General features: G+C 34.3%; 3 protein-coding genes across 3 annotated transcripts in view; 1 reads left to right on the top strand and 2 right to left on the bottom strand.

Moving 5' to 3' along the window:
- The window catches only part of LOC115711193 (early nodule-specific protein 2), a 62,387-nt gene extending 60,032 nt beyond the window's left edge, over positions 1-2,355 (top strand). The window contains exons 4-8 of the mRNA XM_061112928.1: positions 312-350; positions 449-1,018; positions 1,106-1,198; positions 1,610-1,792; positions 1,885-2,355. Coding sequence (XP_060968911.1) covers positions 312-350; positions 449-1,018; positions 1,106-1,198; positions 1,610-1,792; positions 1,885-2,010 — 1,011 coding nt within the window. The 3' untranslated portion in view covers positions 2,011-2,355. The remainder of the gene's footprint in view (positions 1-311; positions 351-448; positions 1,019-1,105; positions 1,199-1,609; positions 1,793-1,884) is intronic.
- A 1,182-nt stretch (positions 2,356-3,537) lies between these two features.
- Positions 3,538-9,077, bottom strand: LOC115709104 (CRM-domain containing factor CFM3, chloroplastic/mitochondrial). The gene is made up of 10 exons (XM_061112927.1): positions 8,108-9,077; positions 6,234-6,699; positions 6,022-6,152; positions 5,291-5,662; positions 5,059-5,215; positions 4,677-4,969; positions 4,509-4,568; positions 4,215-4,274; positions 4,039-4,118; positions 3,538-3,879 (listed from the first exon to the last, which is right to left on the bottom strand). Exons 1-10 carry the CDS (start codon positions 8,912-8,914, stop codon positions 3,867-3,869), a joined length of 2,439 nt encoding a protein of 812 aa, XP_060968910.1. The 5' UTR covers positions 8,915-9,077; the 3' UTR covers positions 3,538-3,866.
- Positions 9,078-10,023: 946 nt separating this feature from the next.
- Positions 10,024-13,079, bottom strand: LOC115710184 (uncharacterized). The gene is made up of 8 exons (XM_030638527.2): positions 12,663-13,079; positions 12,448-12,583; positions 11,782-11,851; positions 11,579-11,672; positions 10,888-11,101; positions 10,672-10,813; positions 10,415-10,585; positions 10,024-10,340 (listed from the first exon to the last, which is right to left on the bottom strand). Exons 1-8 carry the CDS (start codon positions 12,862-12,864, stop codon positions 10,149-10,151), a joined length of 1,221 nt encoding a protein of 406 aa, XP_030494387.1. The 5' UTR covers positions 12,865-13,079; the 3' UTR covers positions 10,024-10,148.
- Positions 13,080-14,595: the final 1,516 nt, after the last annotated feature.

The following is a 14,595-nucleotide window of genomic DNA, read 5'->3' as shown; positions in this document are numbered from 1 at the left end:
TAATTCACTTTCCAACTCTAAATTGTTAGACGGACAAACAATTAACAGTTTCACATTCTCCGATTGCATCATTTAAGAAAACTAATTTTACTTTGTCAATTTAAAGACCAGATTTTTGTGCCTTCTTGAACTGTTTTAATGCTTTCTTTTCTTTAAATATATTCATTCTGAATTCTTTTTAAGCAATTAGCATAACTTTTAGTAGCTTGATCGTGATTTAAATGGCCTGTTGTATATTGAGGAACAAAGTATTTATCAACTGCTTCTTAAATGGGGTGACTGATTACGTTCGTTTCATATTTCTTGTCCAGGCACAGATAATGCTCGGAATGGTGCAGCCACCTCAAGCGGTATATTGTTGTCAAATTTTGTTTCTTTTTAATGACAAGGCTTTGACCTTTGAGAGTTTCTAATGATCTACTTGTGTAAATGCGATATTTGTGTTCAGATTCCGAAAATTGAGCAACCACCACCGCAGCATTCTCAGCAACCAACACAAATTTCTCAGCAGTCTAATATCCAGGCTTCTCAGTCATTGTCAGTTCAAGTGGGTCCTAAGGACCAAGCTGGTTCGTCTCAGATGCAGACTCCTGCACGGATGCAACCTCAGAATCAGCCACCCGTGGCTATCTCAACTCCCGCACTTCCTTCTGTACACATTCAGCCTCCTCAGCCTACACCTATACATCCTATGCAAACACCACAGCCTCCTAAAGTACACTCGCATCCCCAGGCTACACCATCATCTCTTCCGCTTCCGAATTTACCTTCTCATCCTCACCATTCTTCTTCACAGCAACCTCCTCTTCATCAATCCCAAATGTCTACACCTTCGGGTCCATTGCAACAACAATCTATGCAGGCAGGTGGAATCTCTCATTTGCCTTTACAACCGCCTTTGCCACCACAACCAAGACCGCATTCAATGGGGAATTTCCAACATCAGTATCCTCCTCATATGGGGGGGTATCAACATGGTGGTCCTCCTCCACAGCATCATTCACAGCCCATGTTTCATGTAAGCGGAGGATTATTATTCGGTTGTAGTTATATAGAGCATATCATCAAGATAATGTGTTCAGACTAATTTTTGTTATTTTTTTAGTCAGGTAATAAGCCTCCGGGCAATGTTGGGCCTGCATTTTCACATCCGCAGCATCCACATCAAAATCAGCCACCTCCACAGTCGATGTATCAGGTATTGCTTTCATTTGTTAGTAATGACTTTAATTCGATTAGAAACATTCGGTGATGTTGGAATGGCATACCCTTTCGATGCTGCTGTGACTTTTGACGGCCTGAAAAGTTCAGGGTTACAATTTACTACATGTCAACGGGGGACAAAAATCGTGCCCCCTGAACTTTCATCTATGTAAGTTTGTTAACAAAATTGGATGGAAATCCTTGAATCCAACAATCCCAACCGTTCGGAGGAGATTTTTAATGACCTGAAAAGTTGAAGGGGCACCGTTTAGTAGATGTCAAAGTTCTGAGAAAAAGATCGTAATTAGTTTTCTATTTTCAGAAAGACAATTCCCGGTTATGGAAAATTGCTGAGTAATAAAAACAAGTTGAAATTCTAAATTAACCTTTCTGTTTGTGTTTTCAGGGAGGAAACATGCCTATGGGAGCAGAATTCAACAACCAAGGTGGAAATCCGATGCAAATGGATAGAGGATCTGCATGGATGCCTGCTCCACCCGAAAATTCAGCATTAACTCAGCTTTCTGCACATCAGCCAGTAGTTCATGGTCAGATGGGTCCTGGAAATCAGCCTCCTCGGGCCCCATCGGTAATACTCTCTTTCTCAATCTCAACTGTTAAAAGCTTCTATCCTCTTCTCACTGGTTTACTCATAATATTCATTTTCTTGTCATTGTGCAGCTGACACCTGAGATGGAGAAGGCATTGCTTCAACAAGTCATGAGCCTAACACCCGAACAAATTAATCTTCTTCCTCCCGACCAAAGAAATCAAGTGCTCCAACTGCAGCAGATATTGCGCCAATGAAAACAGTGAATATGAATTCTTTTTTCATGGCGGCTGAAATCTACAGATTGGTGTTTCGTCTTCCTTGTCATCGACATTGATTAGTCGGCCACTGACGGGAATTCTTGAAGTTTGACTCACAATTCATGAAAATAGGTTATGGCTCTCAATGCTATAGTAGTGCTCACCATAGTTACTATGCCTCTAATTTGTGAAGTTCTGTTCAAGTAAAGTACTTGTAACTCTGCCATATATATCTATTCTTTCATTTTGGTCAATTAAACATTAAAAGACACAAACATTCTTCATCATGATCATTCAATATATGATCACACATGAATAATATGATCAAAATTTCATCTTTAACAGTACAATTAAATCATATGAGCAATTTAAATCTCAAATTAAGATTTTAGATTAGTGCCATTTCAAAAGTTTAAACCGAACCAAACTTAAAGCAAAAGTTCTGAAAGATTTTCTTAAGTGGGCAGTTTTTTTTACATGCCTTTTATTTAGGAGAAATTCTTTCTTTGTGGATATTGTAAGTTTGTTCGTCTAATATGTTTAGGAGATCCCTTCTCTATAATTGTTCTCAAAATATGTTTAGATGTAATTACTTAATTTTACATTGTGATCTGAGGTAATTAAGAGATTTCAATTATATTTTGAAAATAATTACACTATATAATTACTAAAAATATTTTATTTTAAACACTAACTACTAAAAATATTATTTTTTTCCATTTAAAAAAAATATATTGTTTTCTTGTATAATTATTACCTTATATTCAAATACATCTTATTATTTAAAATATAATGTAATTATTACTTTTAGTATACATTACTTAGTAATTTTACACTTATTTCTAAACACACTCTTAAGTGATTTTTCTTTCTTTTCTCTTGAATGTATAGCACTAATGATTATTTTTCAATGAGATGTTCATTTTCAAAACCGTCGAGTTCAACAAACTCAACAGTGGATGAATCCACCATTAGGTAGGCTAAAATTGAATACTGATACAACGGTTAATGCAAGGACAAAAACTTCTGACTTTGGTGTAATACTTCGCAACAGTTATGGTGATACCATCGTTGCAATGTCCAAACCTTTCCAACGTTGTTTTAAACCGAAAATTATGGAAGCATTAGCCTTGATGTATGATCTTTAATGGATTAATGATCTACATTTACCAATTCACTACATAGAGTCAAACTCTTTACTCTTTAGTAGTTGTCAACAGATTGAAGTCACATCAAACTATTGTCTACTCTTTAGTAGTTGTCAACAGATTGAAGTCACATCAAACTATTGTCTTTGATTTTCATTGTTTGTTATCAAACATTTCACAGTTAGTGTCAAACATTTCACAGTTAGTGTCCGATTTCGCAAAAGTACAGATATCTCATGTTAATAGATATGCGGATACTGTTGCCCATAAGCTAACTAAGTATGCTCTTTCGATGGATGCTCATTACCTCATGGTTGAAGGAACTTTATGTCTATTGTATTATAACTCTTATTTTAATATAATAGCCTTTAATCTACAAAAAAATGAGATGTTCTTTTATTTTTTTTCAAAAATAGAAAATAATTATTCAATTATAAAAACTGGACCATATAGGATAAATAATACACTAATTTTCCTGCATGATTACAAAGGAATTATACACTAATAAATTCCTATGTGAAAAAGAAAAAAAAATACAAAAAATTTACTTTAAAAATGTATAATTAATTTTACATGGGGCGACTGATGAAGCCTCTCACTCACCAGTTTGGTAAAGATGCAAAAGCAACGACTTCTTTTCCTCTCTTTTCTTGACTTGAAGTTGTTAATTCTCTCAATATATCCATTTTCATCGTCCTCCAGAATTCATGCCTCTGCTCTTAAAAATCAAGGAATTTAGACGAGTTCAGCGAAAACAGTATTTGGCTTTTCTGAAACACATCCCCCGATTATTATTATTCTCTATCGTCGCCATTTTTTTGTCAGTGTTTGCAAGTAATGCAATCATGCTTTCCAAAGCTTTTGGTTTGTAACTTACTCGTCATCTTCCGAATCATCATCTTCATCTTCATCCTCCCAATCAGATTCGGCTTCATCATCTTCATCTTCATCCTCACTCTGCAAACAAGAAAAGATATTTTTAATCCATCAATTCAAATGACCACCAAGAACAAGGATATTAAAAGCAAACCAAAGAAGGAATGAGAATCTCACGTCGATGTATTCTTCATTCTGGCGAACCATATTGTCATTCTTTCCATCATGAGAAGCATCCTGCAGATAACTCGCGAATAGAGAATTTTCTATTAATAAATTTGTACCGGTAAAAGTTTCTCCAAAGCACACACACACAAATGTAATAGAGAAGAAATCATAAGAAGTAACAATCCCAAAGTCAAAACAAATATTTTGCATTTTAATGTTTGGACTCACACACTAGATATACTTAGCCTAGTTTAATGATTTCTTAACGGGCAAAAAAAGACCGGAAGGAGATATTTCGCTTACAATTTGATTTTTCATTTGCTCGATGGCGCCCTCCAAATCAGATATGTGCTGACTGAGAGCCTACATGATGCCATTAATCAACATAAGAAACAAATTAGTATCGGAAAATGACATTTAAACTTAGCTTGAAAGAGTGGGAGGCTAAGAAAAAGGATGAGGACAAAAAACCTCGTGTCGCTGCATGGCCACAGAACGCTTTAATGCTTTTGCCTTTGTCAAGAGATTTCTTGGCCGAATGCTGATGGGACGCCGATAATTCTTTCCTCGGTAATAAATAAGAGCATATCCCTTTGGAACTCTTTCTATTGCCACTAATATTCCCCCACTCTCGAATTCCAACAATCTAGCTGTATCTTCCACAAAAGCAAGGGTTTTCTGCTTCGATATTAGTTTCACAAGTTCTCTGTGCTTCCAATGCAAGTGCATGTTCTCAATGACACCATCAAACACACCCCGTATTCCTGACACATTACCATACACAAACCATCATTAGTATCCGAGACAACAGAATCGATCTTCATTAAGAAAAAAACCTCTGAACTATACATACCGAGAGGCAAGTAAGCTTTCATTCTTAAACCAACCCTGCGAAACATAACTCGTTCCTCATCGGTGATCGTTTCTTGGTCATAATCAGGACCTGCGGGAATCATTGATGCTTCTATTTTACTTAAGAGCTTCTCTGCTCTAAGCTTTTTCGCTTGGGCCTGTTAAAAATAAAAATTAATATTTAAAAATCCCTTATCTTATAATACATTCACATAAACAAAAGGAGTACTCACCACATCCATTTTATGTTCAATTCTTTTGACAATCCTAGCATGCTTAGCCATGGCGGCTTCTTTAATCATCTTCTCACGTTCTTCCGAAGATACTTCCCTTCCCCATCTTGCTTGAGCCTCATAAAACTCAGCCAGTGTACCAGCAGGTGCCTGACCTTCTCCATCACCCGATGGAACTACATCCATTGTTGCCTTCTTAATTCTTTGTTCAACCTCTTGAACCCGCACTTCCTCTTCAAGATCTTGAACCTGTTTCGCCAATTTCTGTCTTTCAGCCAAAGCAGTAGCTACAGTTGTTGGGAGAAAGTCTTTTCCACGGTAAATGACAATGTAATATTTATTTCTGAGCAGTAAAACACCACCTGTTAAGTTCTGCAAAGTTAAGACACATTTTAGTTGTTGGCTTGATCAAGCAACAACTGAAAGAGTAATGTATCCTCCAAGAAATATTGTCCAACAAATTTATCAGAGCAAGTAATTTCCATGAGCTACTTTGTTATCTGAAAATAAAAAAAAATTGTTTATTGATCATTTTGAAGTTCGCTTCCACCGCCAATTGCAAAATATTTGGAATAGGATAACAAGAGAGATACAGATTGTGACTAAACATGATATTATCCTTTTTTCTGATGGAGTAATTTCACATAATGGCTTCGGGACAAGAACATATAGATAAACAATGCATAAAACAAAAGTATTTAGCTAGAAGTAGGAACCTATTTAGAGCTTACTTTTATCTCCTCAGCCATCAGTTTGTTGTTTGTATTCTGAATACCTCGTTTCACAGCAATCTTTGCAACCGAGCTTTTCTCCCAAAGTTTGATTATAGCAGATGCCAGCCCTTGATGATTTCTATTTCTCCCTTCATCAAGAAATTCAGCACATCAAAAATAAGAAAAGTTCTCATATCCATAGAAAAATTACTCCAAGAATGAAATGGTACCAAGAGCAAAATGACAAGGAAGTGTCTTGGCAAGTTTCCGCAAATTAGTCATCTCAGCATTGGTCAACCGTGATCTCATTCCAGTGGGAAGAAGTCGATAAGGTGTTTTATAGCCAGGAATCTTTTGAGGAAGTAAATCAGCATCAACTGGAATTACTCCCGTACCCCACCACTCATCAAAGCGGGGACCTAAATCATCCAATAGCCTGTGAAACTCAGCTTCCTCTTCTGTCATGTTCTGAAGGGGGATTGTAGTTTTCACAGCCATGTTGCTTTTTTCAGAAATTGAACTTGCCGTATCATCACTCGTCCTCATTGGATTTTCAGCAGAAGAAACATCTGGGATAAAATTATCATCTCTTTCCCGATTATTTGGTGAGACTTTAGAAGGCCCTTCATAGTTACTCCCACGGTACACGATCATAACACTTCCTGACCTCCATAATACTAACCCTCCTGTTCGACGCTGACATTGCCACAACAGTCAGTTGCCTATGCCACTTGGACTCATTTTTTATTTTAAAAAAAATTAAATCAAAGAAAGACAGACAAGTACTGACTTAATCAACTTAGTCTAAAACATAGAATTCAGTTCTCAATATGAATTTCTTTCCTAGCTTTTCAGCAACAAAACAAATTGTCTGAAAAAGCTAAATATTATGTAGCGAAATCCTCTTCCTATTTTACTTTCTATCAACATAAGGCCCTGAAAATTTTAAGCTGGCATTTCAACGATAGAAATTCTCAAAATTCTATAACACAATTAGACAAAGAAAAATTGAAAGAGCAGCACCAATACCAAGATATCACATTATTAATCACAAGTGTCAACAATTCAATTATCATAAAGTGATCAAATTCAGTTGCCTGTGCCACTTGGATTCATTTTTCATTCAAAAAAACTTAAATTCAAAAAAGACCGACTTAATCAATAATGCAAAGTCGAAAACTACACAGAATCTTTATCTAAAACATAGAATTCTCAGTGTGAAATTTCAGTCCTAACTTCAGTAGCGAAATCCTCTTCCTATTTTTACTTTCTATCGACATAAAGCCCTGAAATTTAAGCTAGTATTTCAAGGATAGAAGTTCCACAATAGGTATCAAACAATAACGAAAAAGAAAAAAACAGTTTCAGAACCATCTTCTTCATAGCTCAACAAAAATTCTATAACATAATTAGACAAAGATATCACATTACTAATCAAAAGTGTCAACAATTATGATAAACGTGATAAAATTCAGACAGATTTAGTTTAAAAATAAATAAATAAATATATTTTTTATCTCCGAACTATGATACTTGTAGAGTTTTCCCTCTCTTAATTATTTTTCTAAAAAAAATCTTCTCAAATTATGAAAATTATTGTAAATTTGCAACTCGATTGCATTTCGTTTCTATTTTTGAAATAAATTATTGGATATGGGCATGAGTCAAGGGTCTATTTCAAGTGGCCAAATTTGCAATTATTTTCATAGTTCGAGAACAATATTTTTATCACATTACTAATCAAAAGTGTCAACAATTCAATTATGATCAAAGTGATAAAATTCAAGTTCAATCAACCCCAACAATCTCATGGGCAGATTTCATATCAGTAGCAAGAACTTCATGAAACTCTAACACAATTAGATAAAAGGAAATGAAAACATCAACACTAAGATATCACATTACTAATCAAGTGTCAATCAACAATTCAATTATGATCAAAGTGATAAAATTCAAGTTCAACCAACCTCAACAATCTCACGGGCAGTTTTCATATCAGTAGCAATAACTTCATGAAACTCTAAGATATCACATTACTAATCAAAAGTGTCAATCAACAATTCTATCATGATAAATAAAGTTATAAAATTCAAGTTTAACCAACCTCAACAATCTCATGGGCAGTTTTCATATCAGTAGCAAGAACTTCATGAAACTTAAGCCTAACCAATTCCTCCTTCCTCCACTTATCATGAATTTTCTCAAGAACAGCCTGAGTAAGCCCAGCTTTAGGCACACTAATCCTCTCCCTAAGAAACATTCCCATTCTCCTCAACCTCTTCAGTTCCTCATCCTCAATAGTCAACTCAGCCAAAGTCGGCGCTCTCATCCTCCTCTTATTATCCAAACCCCTAACCCCTCTCTCTTCTTCACCACTCCTCTCCTCTTCTCTCTCCCATGGAAAAACCATCTCCTCATCCTCTCCTCCCTCTTCCTCAGCCAAAACAAAATCAGGTCTAATCCACTCCCTCTGCAACAAATCACCAAGCTTCTCTCCTCCAGTCGCCACCGGCATTGCATCCTCACCCTCCAATCCCACATCATCGTCCTCATCCTCATCCTCATCGTCCGAACCCAAACCTAGGTTCCTCAACCGAAGAACAATTCTCTCAATAGCATTTTGTCCTCTATCCCTATCCAAATACTCCGTTTTCAAACCGGACCGTTCCCGAGATGTGGATTCGGGAAGTTTCCGGCCCGGCGGGGGAGGCCACTTGTTGAGCCACGGAGAAGAAGAAGAAGATGATGATTTTGATCTGGTGGTTCTAGGGTTTGGGTTAGGGGTTTGGTCAGTGGTTTTGAGAGAAGAGAAGGGTTTGATGATGTGAAATGACGGTTTTGGAGTAGAGAAAGTGAAAGGGAGTGAATTTCGGAGGGGTAATTCGGAGAATTTGGTGGCGGTTAAGGCCATGTTTGGTAGTTAATGGAGTTGTTGTATAACAAGTCTCATTGTTAGGATAAGGAAGAAGCTTAAGCTGAAGAAGAAGAAGAAGAAAGAAGTGAGTTTGCAGAGTGATAAGATTTTCAACTCAAATAAGATATTTTTGTTGTTTTATCCTTATTTCTCTCTCTCTCCCCCCTAAATTGTCTTTATTTTATATATTTATACAAATTTTAATTAACAAAATAAAAAAAAAATCTTTTATTAGAAATAATCACTGTGGCAATTTGTATTGGCTCGTCATGTTCTGATTGTGTTGTCTAAAATTAACTGAAAAATAGCTAACCTGAACACGACTTGTAACACAAAAAAATTATAAAACACGGACATGAACACGACTCGAATAAATTTTATGTTGTGTCGAACCTACAAAATTTTGTGTCGTGTTCATGTTGTGTTGGCGTGTTGTAAACTAAATTATTATTTTTAGTGTCCTTGTGTAAAATGAAATTCTTAAATTTATTTTAGATGGTTAACACGAGCATAACATGTGTGGCACGAAAAATTTATAAAATACGAACACGACCCGCATAATTTTCAGGTCATTTTCATGTCAAATCCGTGAGTCATTACTTAAATTGCCACCCTTATTATAAATCAAAGTAGTTCATTTACAACAATAGTGAAAATTGGTAAGAAAATATCAAAATTGACCCTAAAATTTTGTGAGCTATAGGAAAAATAAAATATTTTTCATCCCTTATTTAGAAAATAAATTTGGTCTTTTTCAAGTCTACAATTGTTAAGATGAAGTTTGTAAATAAAAAAGTCTTTCTCTTTAGTATCCTAAATTAATGAAGCCTCAAATGCTTCATTCGTTCCATATTGCATGTTTATACTTAATATTTCGTACACTAATACATTTTGAAACATAACTTGTAGATAGAAAAATTATTTTTTTTATTGAGCAAAAAGAATTGTTCCTTAAATTGTGGTTATTATGTATATTTTTTCTTTTCTTTTTGTGCACAATCGAATATAGAGATAGATGGTGCCAATCTATATTGTATAGCCCTTTTTGACACATAATTAAAGCTTAGAATTTTCTATATAAGCTATGAGAGACTCCACAATGAAAGTGAGCAAAGTAAGCAATGCTGTCATCTTTATTCATTTCCCTAATCACACCACACCAAACAGTGTTAGTGTGTTATAAAACAAAGACAGCCTTAGTAGAGAAAAGTTAGATAATTTAGTTTACATTTTACATAATCTCAATCACAGCTCTCCCAACAATGGCACCCTTGTTCAATTCTTCATATGCCTTCCCAACATCCTCGAATTTATACACTTTCGAAACAGCATCTTTCAGATTGAACACTCCCGTCTCTGCTAATCTCACCAGTTTCGGAAGATCCTCCCTCGCCCTCCCTCCGTATGATCCAATCACTTTTATCTGCTCCCGATCAAATAGTTAGTTATAATCTATAATAATGTATGTACTAACGCTAAATTCTTGAACATACTCACCTTTCTTCGAACGAGATGATTTATATCAACTTCCCCGAAAGCACCGGCCTGTGCTAATCCAATCATTACTGCCTTCCCTCCGTCTTTCACACTTTTGAAACACTGCAAAAACGTCTGCGGTTTTCCCAGCGCTTCCACGGCAATGTCCACACCCTTTCCTCCGGTGATTTCCTGTACTCGACATCAAATAACATTAACCGAGAAAAATGCTCATTGCTCAACTATGCAAACAAACATATAGAGTTCTAAATACTTACTCTTATCTTATCAACAGCATCTTCTTTCATTGCATTTACCGTATGAGTTGCACCGAAAGTTTTCGCCTTTTGCAGCTTTTCGTCTTGAACATCAACGGCTATTATATCAGACGCACCAAATGCTCTTGCTATCTGCAAACAACTGTATCGTTCGATCTAGTTAATCATCTCAGATAGGATTGGATGCATTCCTTTGTTGTTGTTTATTTCACTTACCTTGAGCCAACACCCCCCATTCCAATAACAGCAACAGAATCCCCAGGACGCACTTCAGCAGCGTGAGCCATGGCGCCATAAGCAGTAAACACAGCACACCCTAAAATTGCAGACTCGGTATAGGGCAATGATTCGGGTAAGATAGTCAATCCATGGGCTGGCACAACACACATCTCGGCAAGGCCTCCCATACTGTACATGAACACCGGCCGTCCTACATTTTCACCATAGACAACAAGTATGCAAATATAAGATATTATGCATTATTTCTGTAGTTCAAGACAATACGAACGAGAGTTGCTACATGATACGATGCTATAGGATTCCACATTAACCAAGTATAGGATTAGTTGATAGTACATAACTACTTTGGCACCCTGCTTTCCTAGGCAAGCTTTCGGGAGTGAGTTCTACCCAAGTAACTGTATCTAGTGGTATCAAATCAATGCACTCTCAAGTGGAACCGACGTCGCGAAAGGGGATTAAGTCCATATATGAGATTGGTTGGTAGTATATAACTATTTGGGCACCCTATTCTCTTAGCTAGCTTTCAGAAATGAATTCTACCCAAGTGGGTGTTTCAGATACTTGAAAGTGTCTGAGACCATAATTCTCGATATTAAATTGTACCAATCAATATGTTTAGTGTAATATTCCATATAAAATGAATGGGCAGAGTTTATACACTTACCAGAGTCTTGAAGGAACAGCCTAGTCTCACCATCATAAAGAGTTCCTTTTGCACGGTTGTAAGCAAAGAAATCTTCACATAAATCATCATGCCCCTAATTATTATTATCATTTTCAATGAAGAACAATCAATGATTATGAATCAAAAGCAGTAGTAGAAATGTAGAATCTTGAACTTAATTAATTAGTTAGTAGCATTATTACCTTAGAACAGTAGTGACAATTACCACAAGGCATGATAAATGCTCCAACAACACGAGATCCAATTGGAAATCTAAACAAAAAATAAAAATATTCAATTGATAACTAATCCATACACCATCACATCAATCCACAGGAACAAGAACAATTAGAAGAAAAAAAAAAGCTAATTAGAATTTTTTTCTCCCAAACTTTTCAGATCGTTAATAATTCTTTATAAATTATTGAAATTGTTAGATTCAACAACTTCGGTCCAACCAACTTTACTAACGAATGCTTAACTTGAGAATTATTCATGTAATAAATCGAGCCCCCGAACTTAAATTTTACTAACAACCGCTTAACTTGGTGATGGTCCATGTACTATATCAAGCCCCGAACTTAGACTGAACCAAAGCTCTTGAATCCAACAATGTCAATAATTCGGAGAAAATCATTAAATTCAAATTCAGTCCAATTTTTCTAACAACCACTTAACTTGACAATTGTCCATATATTAAATCGAGCCTCCAAACTTAAATTGGACAGAAATCCTTTATTATAACAATGTCAATAATTCCAAGGAATTTTTTAACCGCCAATAAAAAGTTCAGAGAATATGATTTGATATCCTAATAAGCCAACAAAGGAAGAAAAAAAGAAAAGAAAATGAAGATAATAATATTGAACCTTCGAATGATCTTGGAATCAGTTTGGGGTCCATGTTGGAGAATCTCACCAGTAATTTCATGACCCACAACACAAGGATTATGAAAAGGAATTTCACCTTTCATAACATGAAGATCAGAGTGGCAAACTCCACAAGCTAACACATAAAAATCAGATCATTATTATTAAAAAAAATAAATGAGAAATTGAGAGTTGAATTGGGTTAAAAATCAAACCTTTGGTTTTGATTAGGATTTCGTTGGCTTTGGGTCTTGGGATTTGGAAATTTTCCATTGTTAGGGGTTTGTTGGTTTCCCAAAAAACGGCACCTCGCATGGTGTTGAGGCCATTGGAAGAAGCTGAGGATGAGAACAATGAAGATGAAGATGATGACGAAGATAATCTTTTGGCGATTCGAATCAAAGCAGAGAAACCCATTTTTGGATAGAAATGTTGTTAATATGAAATTCTTGTTTGACTCATATGATTATCACTCTAAGCTCAAATTATGATTTAGTAGTTTTGATTAATCCGTTTCTTCTTAAAATAATATTTAAGGCAAATTTGCTACTAAAATATTTGAAAATTGTAACTCTTTTTTTTTTTTTTTTTTTTACAAAAAAAAAAATGCTGTTTTTTTTAATGGCAAAATTCTAAATGTTATCTTTTTCTTGGTATTTTTAGTATTGTGCTATTAAAATGGGGTAAGTTGAAAAATACCCCTTTTATTAATCAATTAATCAAATTTACCCTAACATAAGAGAGTCACATGGAGAGTATCTTGAAGTGACAGAGGTAAAATTGGTACAATGTTTAAAAAAAGAGGTAAAAAATGATAGACTTTAAAAAAGAGGGTGAAAATAAAAGAAAACAATATAAAAAGAGTATAGAGTGTAATTTCCTCTATTAAAATAGTGTTTAAGCTTTTTGACAGCTACGAACATGACTTCAATGAAAAAAAAAATATGTGTTTAAGTTTAATTACTACACGACACAAAAAATATAAACAATGAATAGATTAACTAAAAAACATGACAGATTAAAAAGTCTTGTAATTTGATAATAATATCAATAATAAATATTTATTTATCAATTAAAATAATTATTATTCAAATTATAATAAGTATAATTATTTGTTATATAATTATGTGTAATTATTATTTGAAAAAGATATAAAAATAAATAAAATTATAAAATACATATATATTTTAGTATTTAGCTCGTTAATTGTAAAAAAAATACAAAAATATGGAATATTGAATTTGAGTCCGCATAAGAAAACATATTGGTCTATTTAAGAAAAATGAGTCGGCACGAATAAAGAACGATATGAATCTGAGCACAACACAAGCGACACTGTCTATATTTTTTTATAACCCGACACGATATGACTCATATTTTAAAAAGGATAAATAGCGGCATAAGTACTTAAAATTTTAAGTTTGTAAGCGGCATAAACCCAATGTTTATTTTTAGCGGCATAAGTACCCAATTTTTATAAAACTGTAATTTTTTTCTAATTTTGTCAGTACAGACTCTGTTATTATCTTAAACAGGGCACATATAAAAACTTAGAGCATGTTTGTTATTGTTTTTCGTTTTTTGTTTTAAAAAATTGTTTTTAAAAATGAGAACAAAAAAATAATTTTTGAAGTTTTTAAAACACAAGTCACGTTTGGTTAGTGATTTTTAAAAACTATATTGACCTAAAGTGAATTGGTTTTTAAAACAGAAAACAACATTTTGTTGTTTTCAGAATTCTTGTTTTTTGTAACTTTGTTTTCTGAAAACTGTTTTTAAAAAACAAGACCAAACAAGCCAAATTGTTTTTAAAAACAATTTTCTGTTTTTAAAAACAAAAAACAGTTTTTTAGTTATAATGCCAAACATGCACTAAAATTCTAGATCATTGGGTCTAGATAGAAATATGTAGTAACACTTACTTCTAAATGTTCTTTTAATAAATTTAAAACAGAGTTTGTACTGGCGAAACTGGAAGAAAATTATATTTTTACAAACATTGAGTACCTATACCGCTAAAAATAAATATTGAATTTATGCCGCTTACAAACTTAAAACTTTAATACTTATGCCACTATTTACCTTTTTAAAAAATACAAAAAAGAAAAACAAATTACAACGACACACATGCATTTACAGTTATGTTAA

The sequence above is a fragment of the Cannabis sativa genome, chromosome 3 (genome assembly GCF_029168945.1).
Source record: "Cannabis sativa cultivar Pink pepper isolate KNU-18-1 chromosome 3, ASM2916894v1, whole genome shotgun sequence".
In the NCBI taxonomy this organism is placed as follows: Eukaryota; Viridiplantae; Streptophyta; class Magnoliopsida; order Rosales; family Cannabaceae; genus Cannabis; species Cannabis sativa.
Note: the sequence above shows the minus strand (reverse complement) of the source record. Positions and strands in the feature narration are given on the sequence as shown.

Bases quoted from the DNA above. Each gene is read 5' to 3' on its own strand.
- LOC115709104 (XM_061112927.1), bottom strand. From the start codon at position 8,914: ATGGCCTTAACCGCCACCAAATTCTCCGAATTACCCCTCCGAAATTCA. The intron at 6,700-8,107 runs GTTGGTTAAACT...TGGCAATGTCAG, and splicing joins CTGCCCATGAGATTGTTGAG to CGTCGAACAGGAGGGTTAGT. The intron at 6,153-6,233 runs GTACCATTTCAT...TTCTTGATGAAG, and splicing joins TCCTTGTCATTTTGCTCTTG to GGAGAAATAGAAATCATCAA.
- LOC115710184 (XM_030638527.2), bottom strand. From the start codon at position 12,864: ATGGGTTTCTCTGCTTTGATTCGAATCGCCAAAAGATTATCTTCGTCA. The intron at 11,673-11,781 runs GTAATAATGCTA...AATAATAATTAG, and splicing joins ATTGTCACTACTGTTCTAAG to GGGCATGATGATTTATGTGA. The intron at 10,586-10,671 runs GTAAGTATTTAG...TGTCGAGTACAG, and splicing joins ATGCTGTTGATAAGATAAGA to GAAATCACCGGAGGAAAGGG.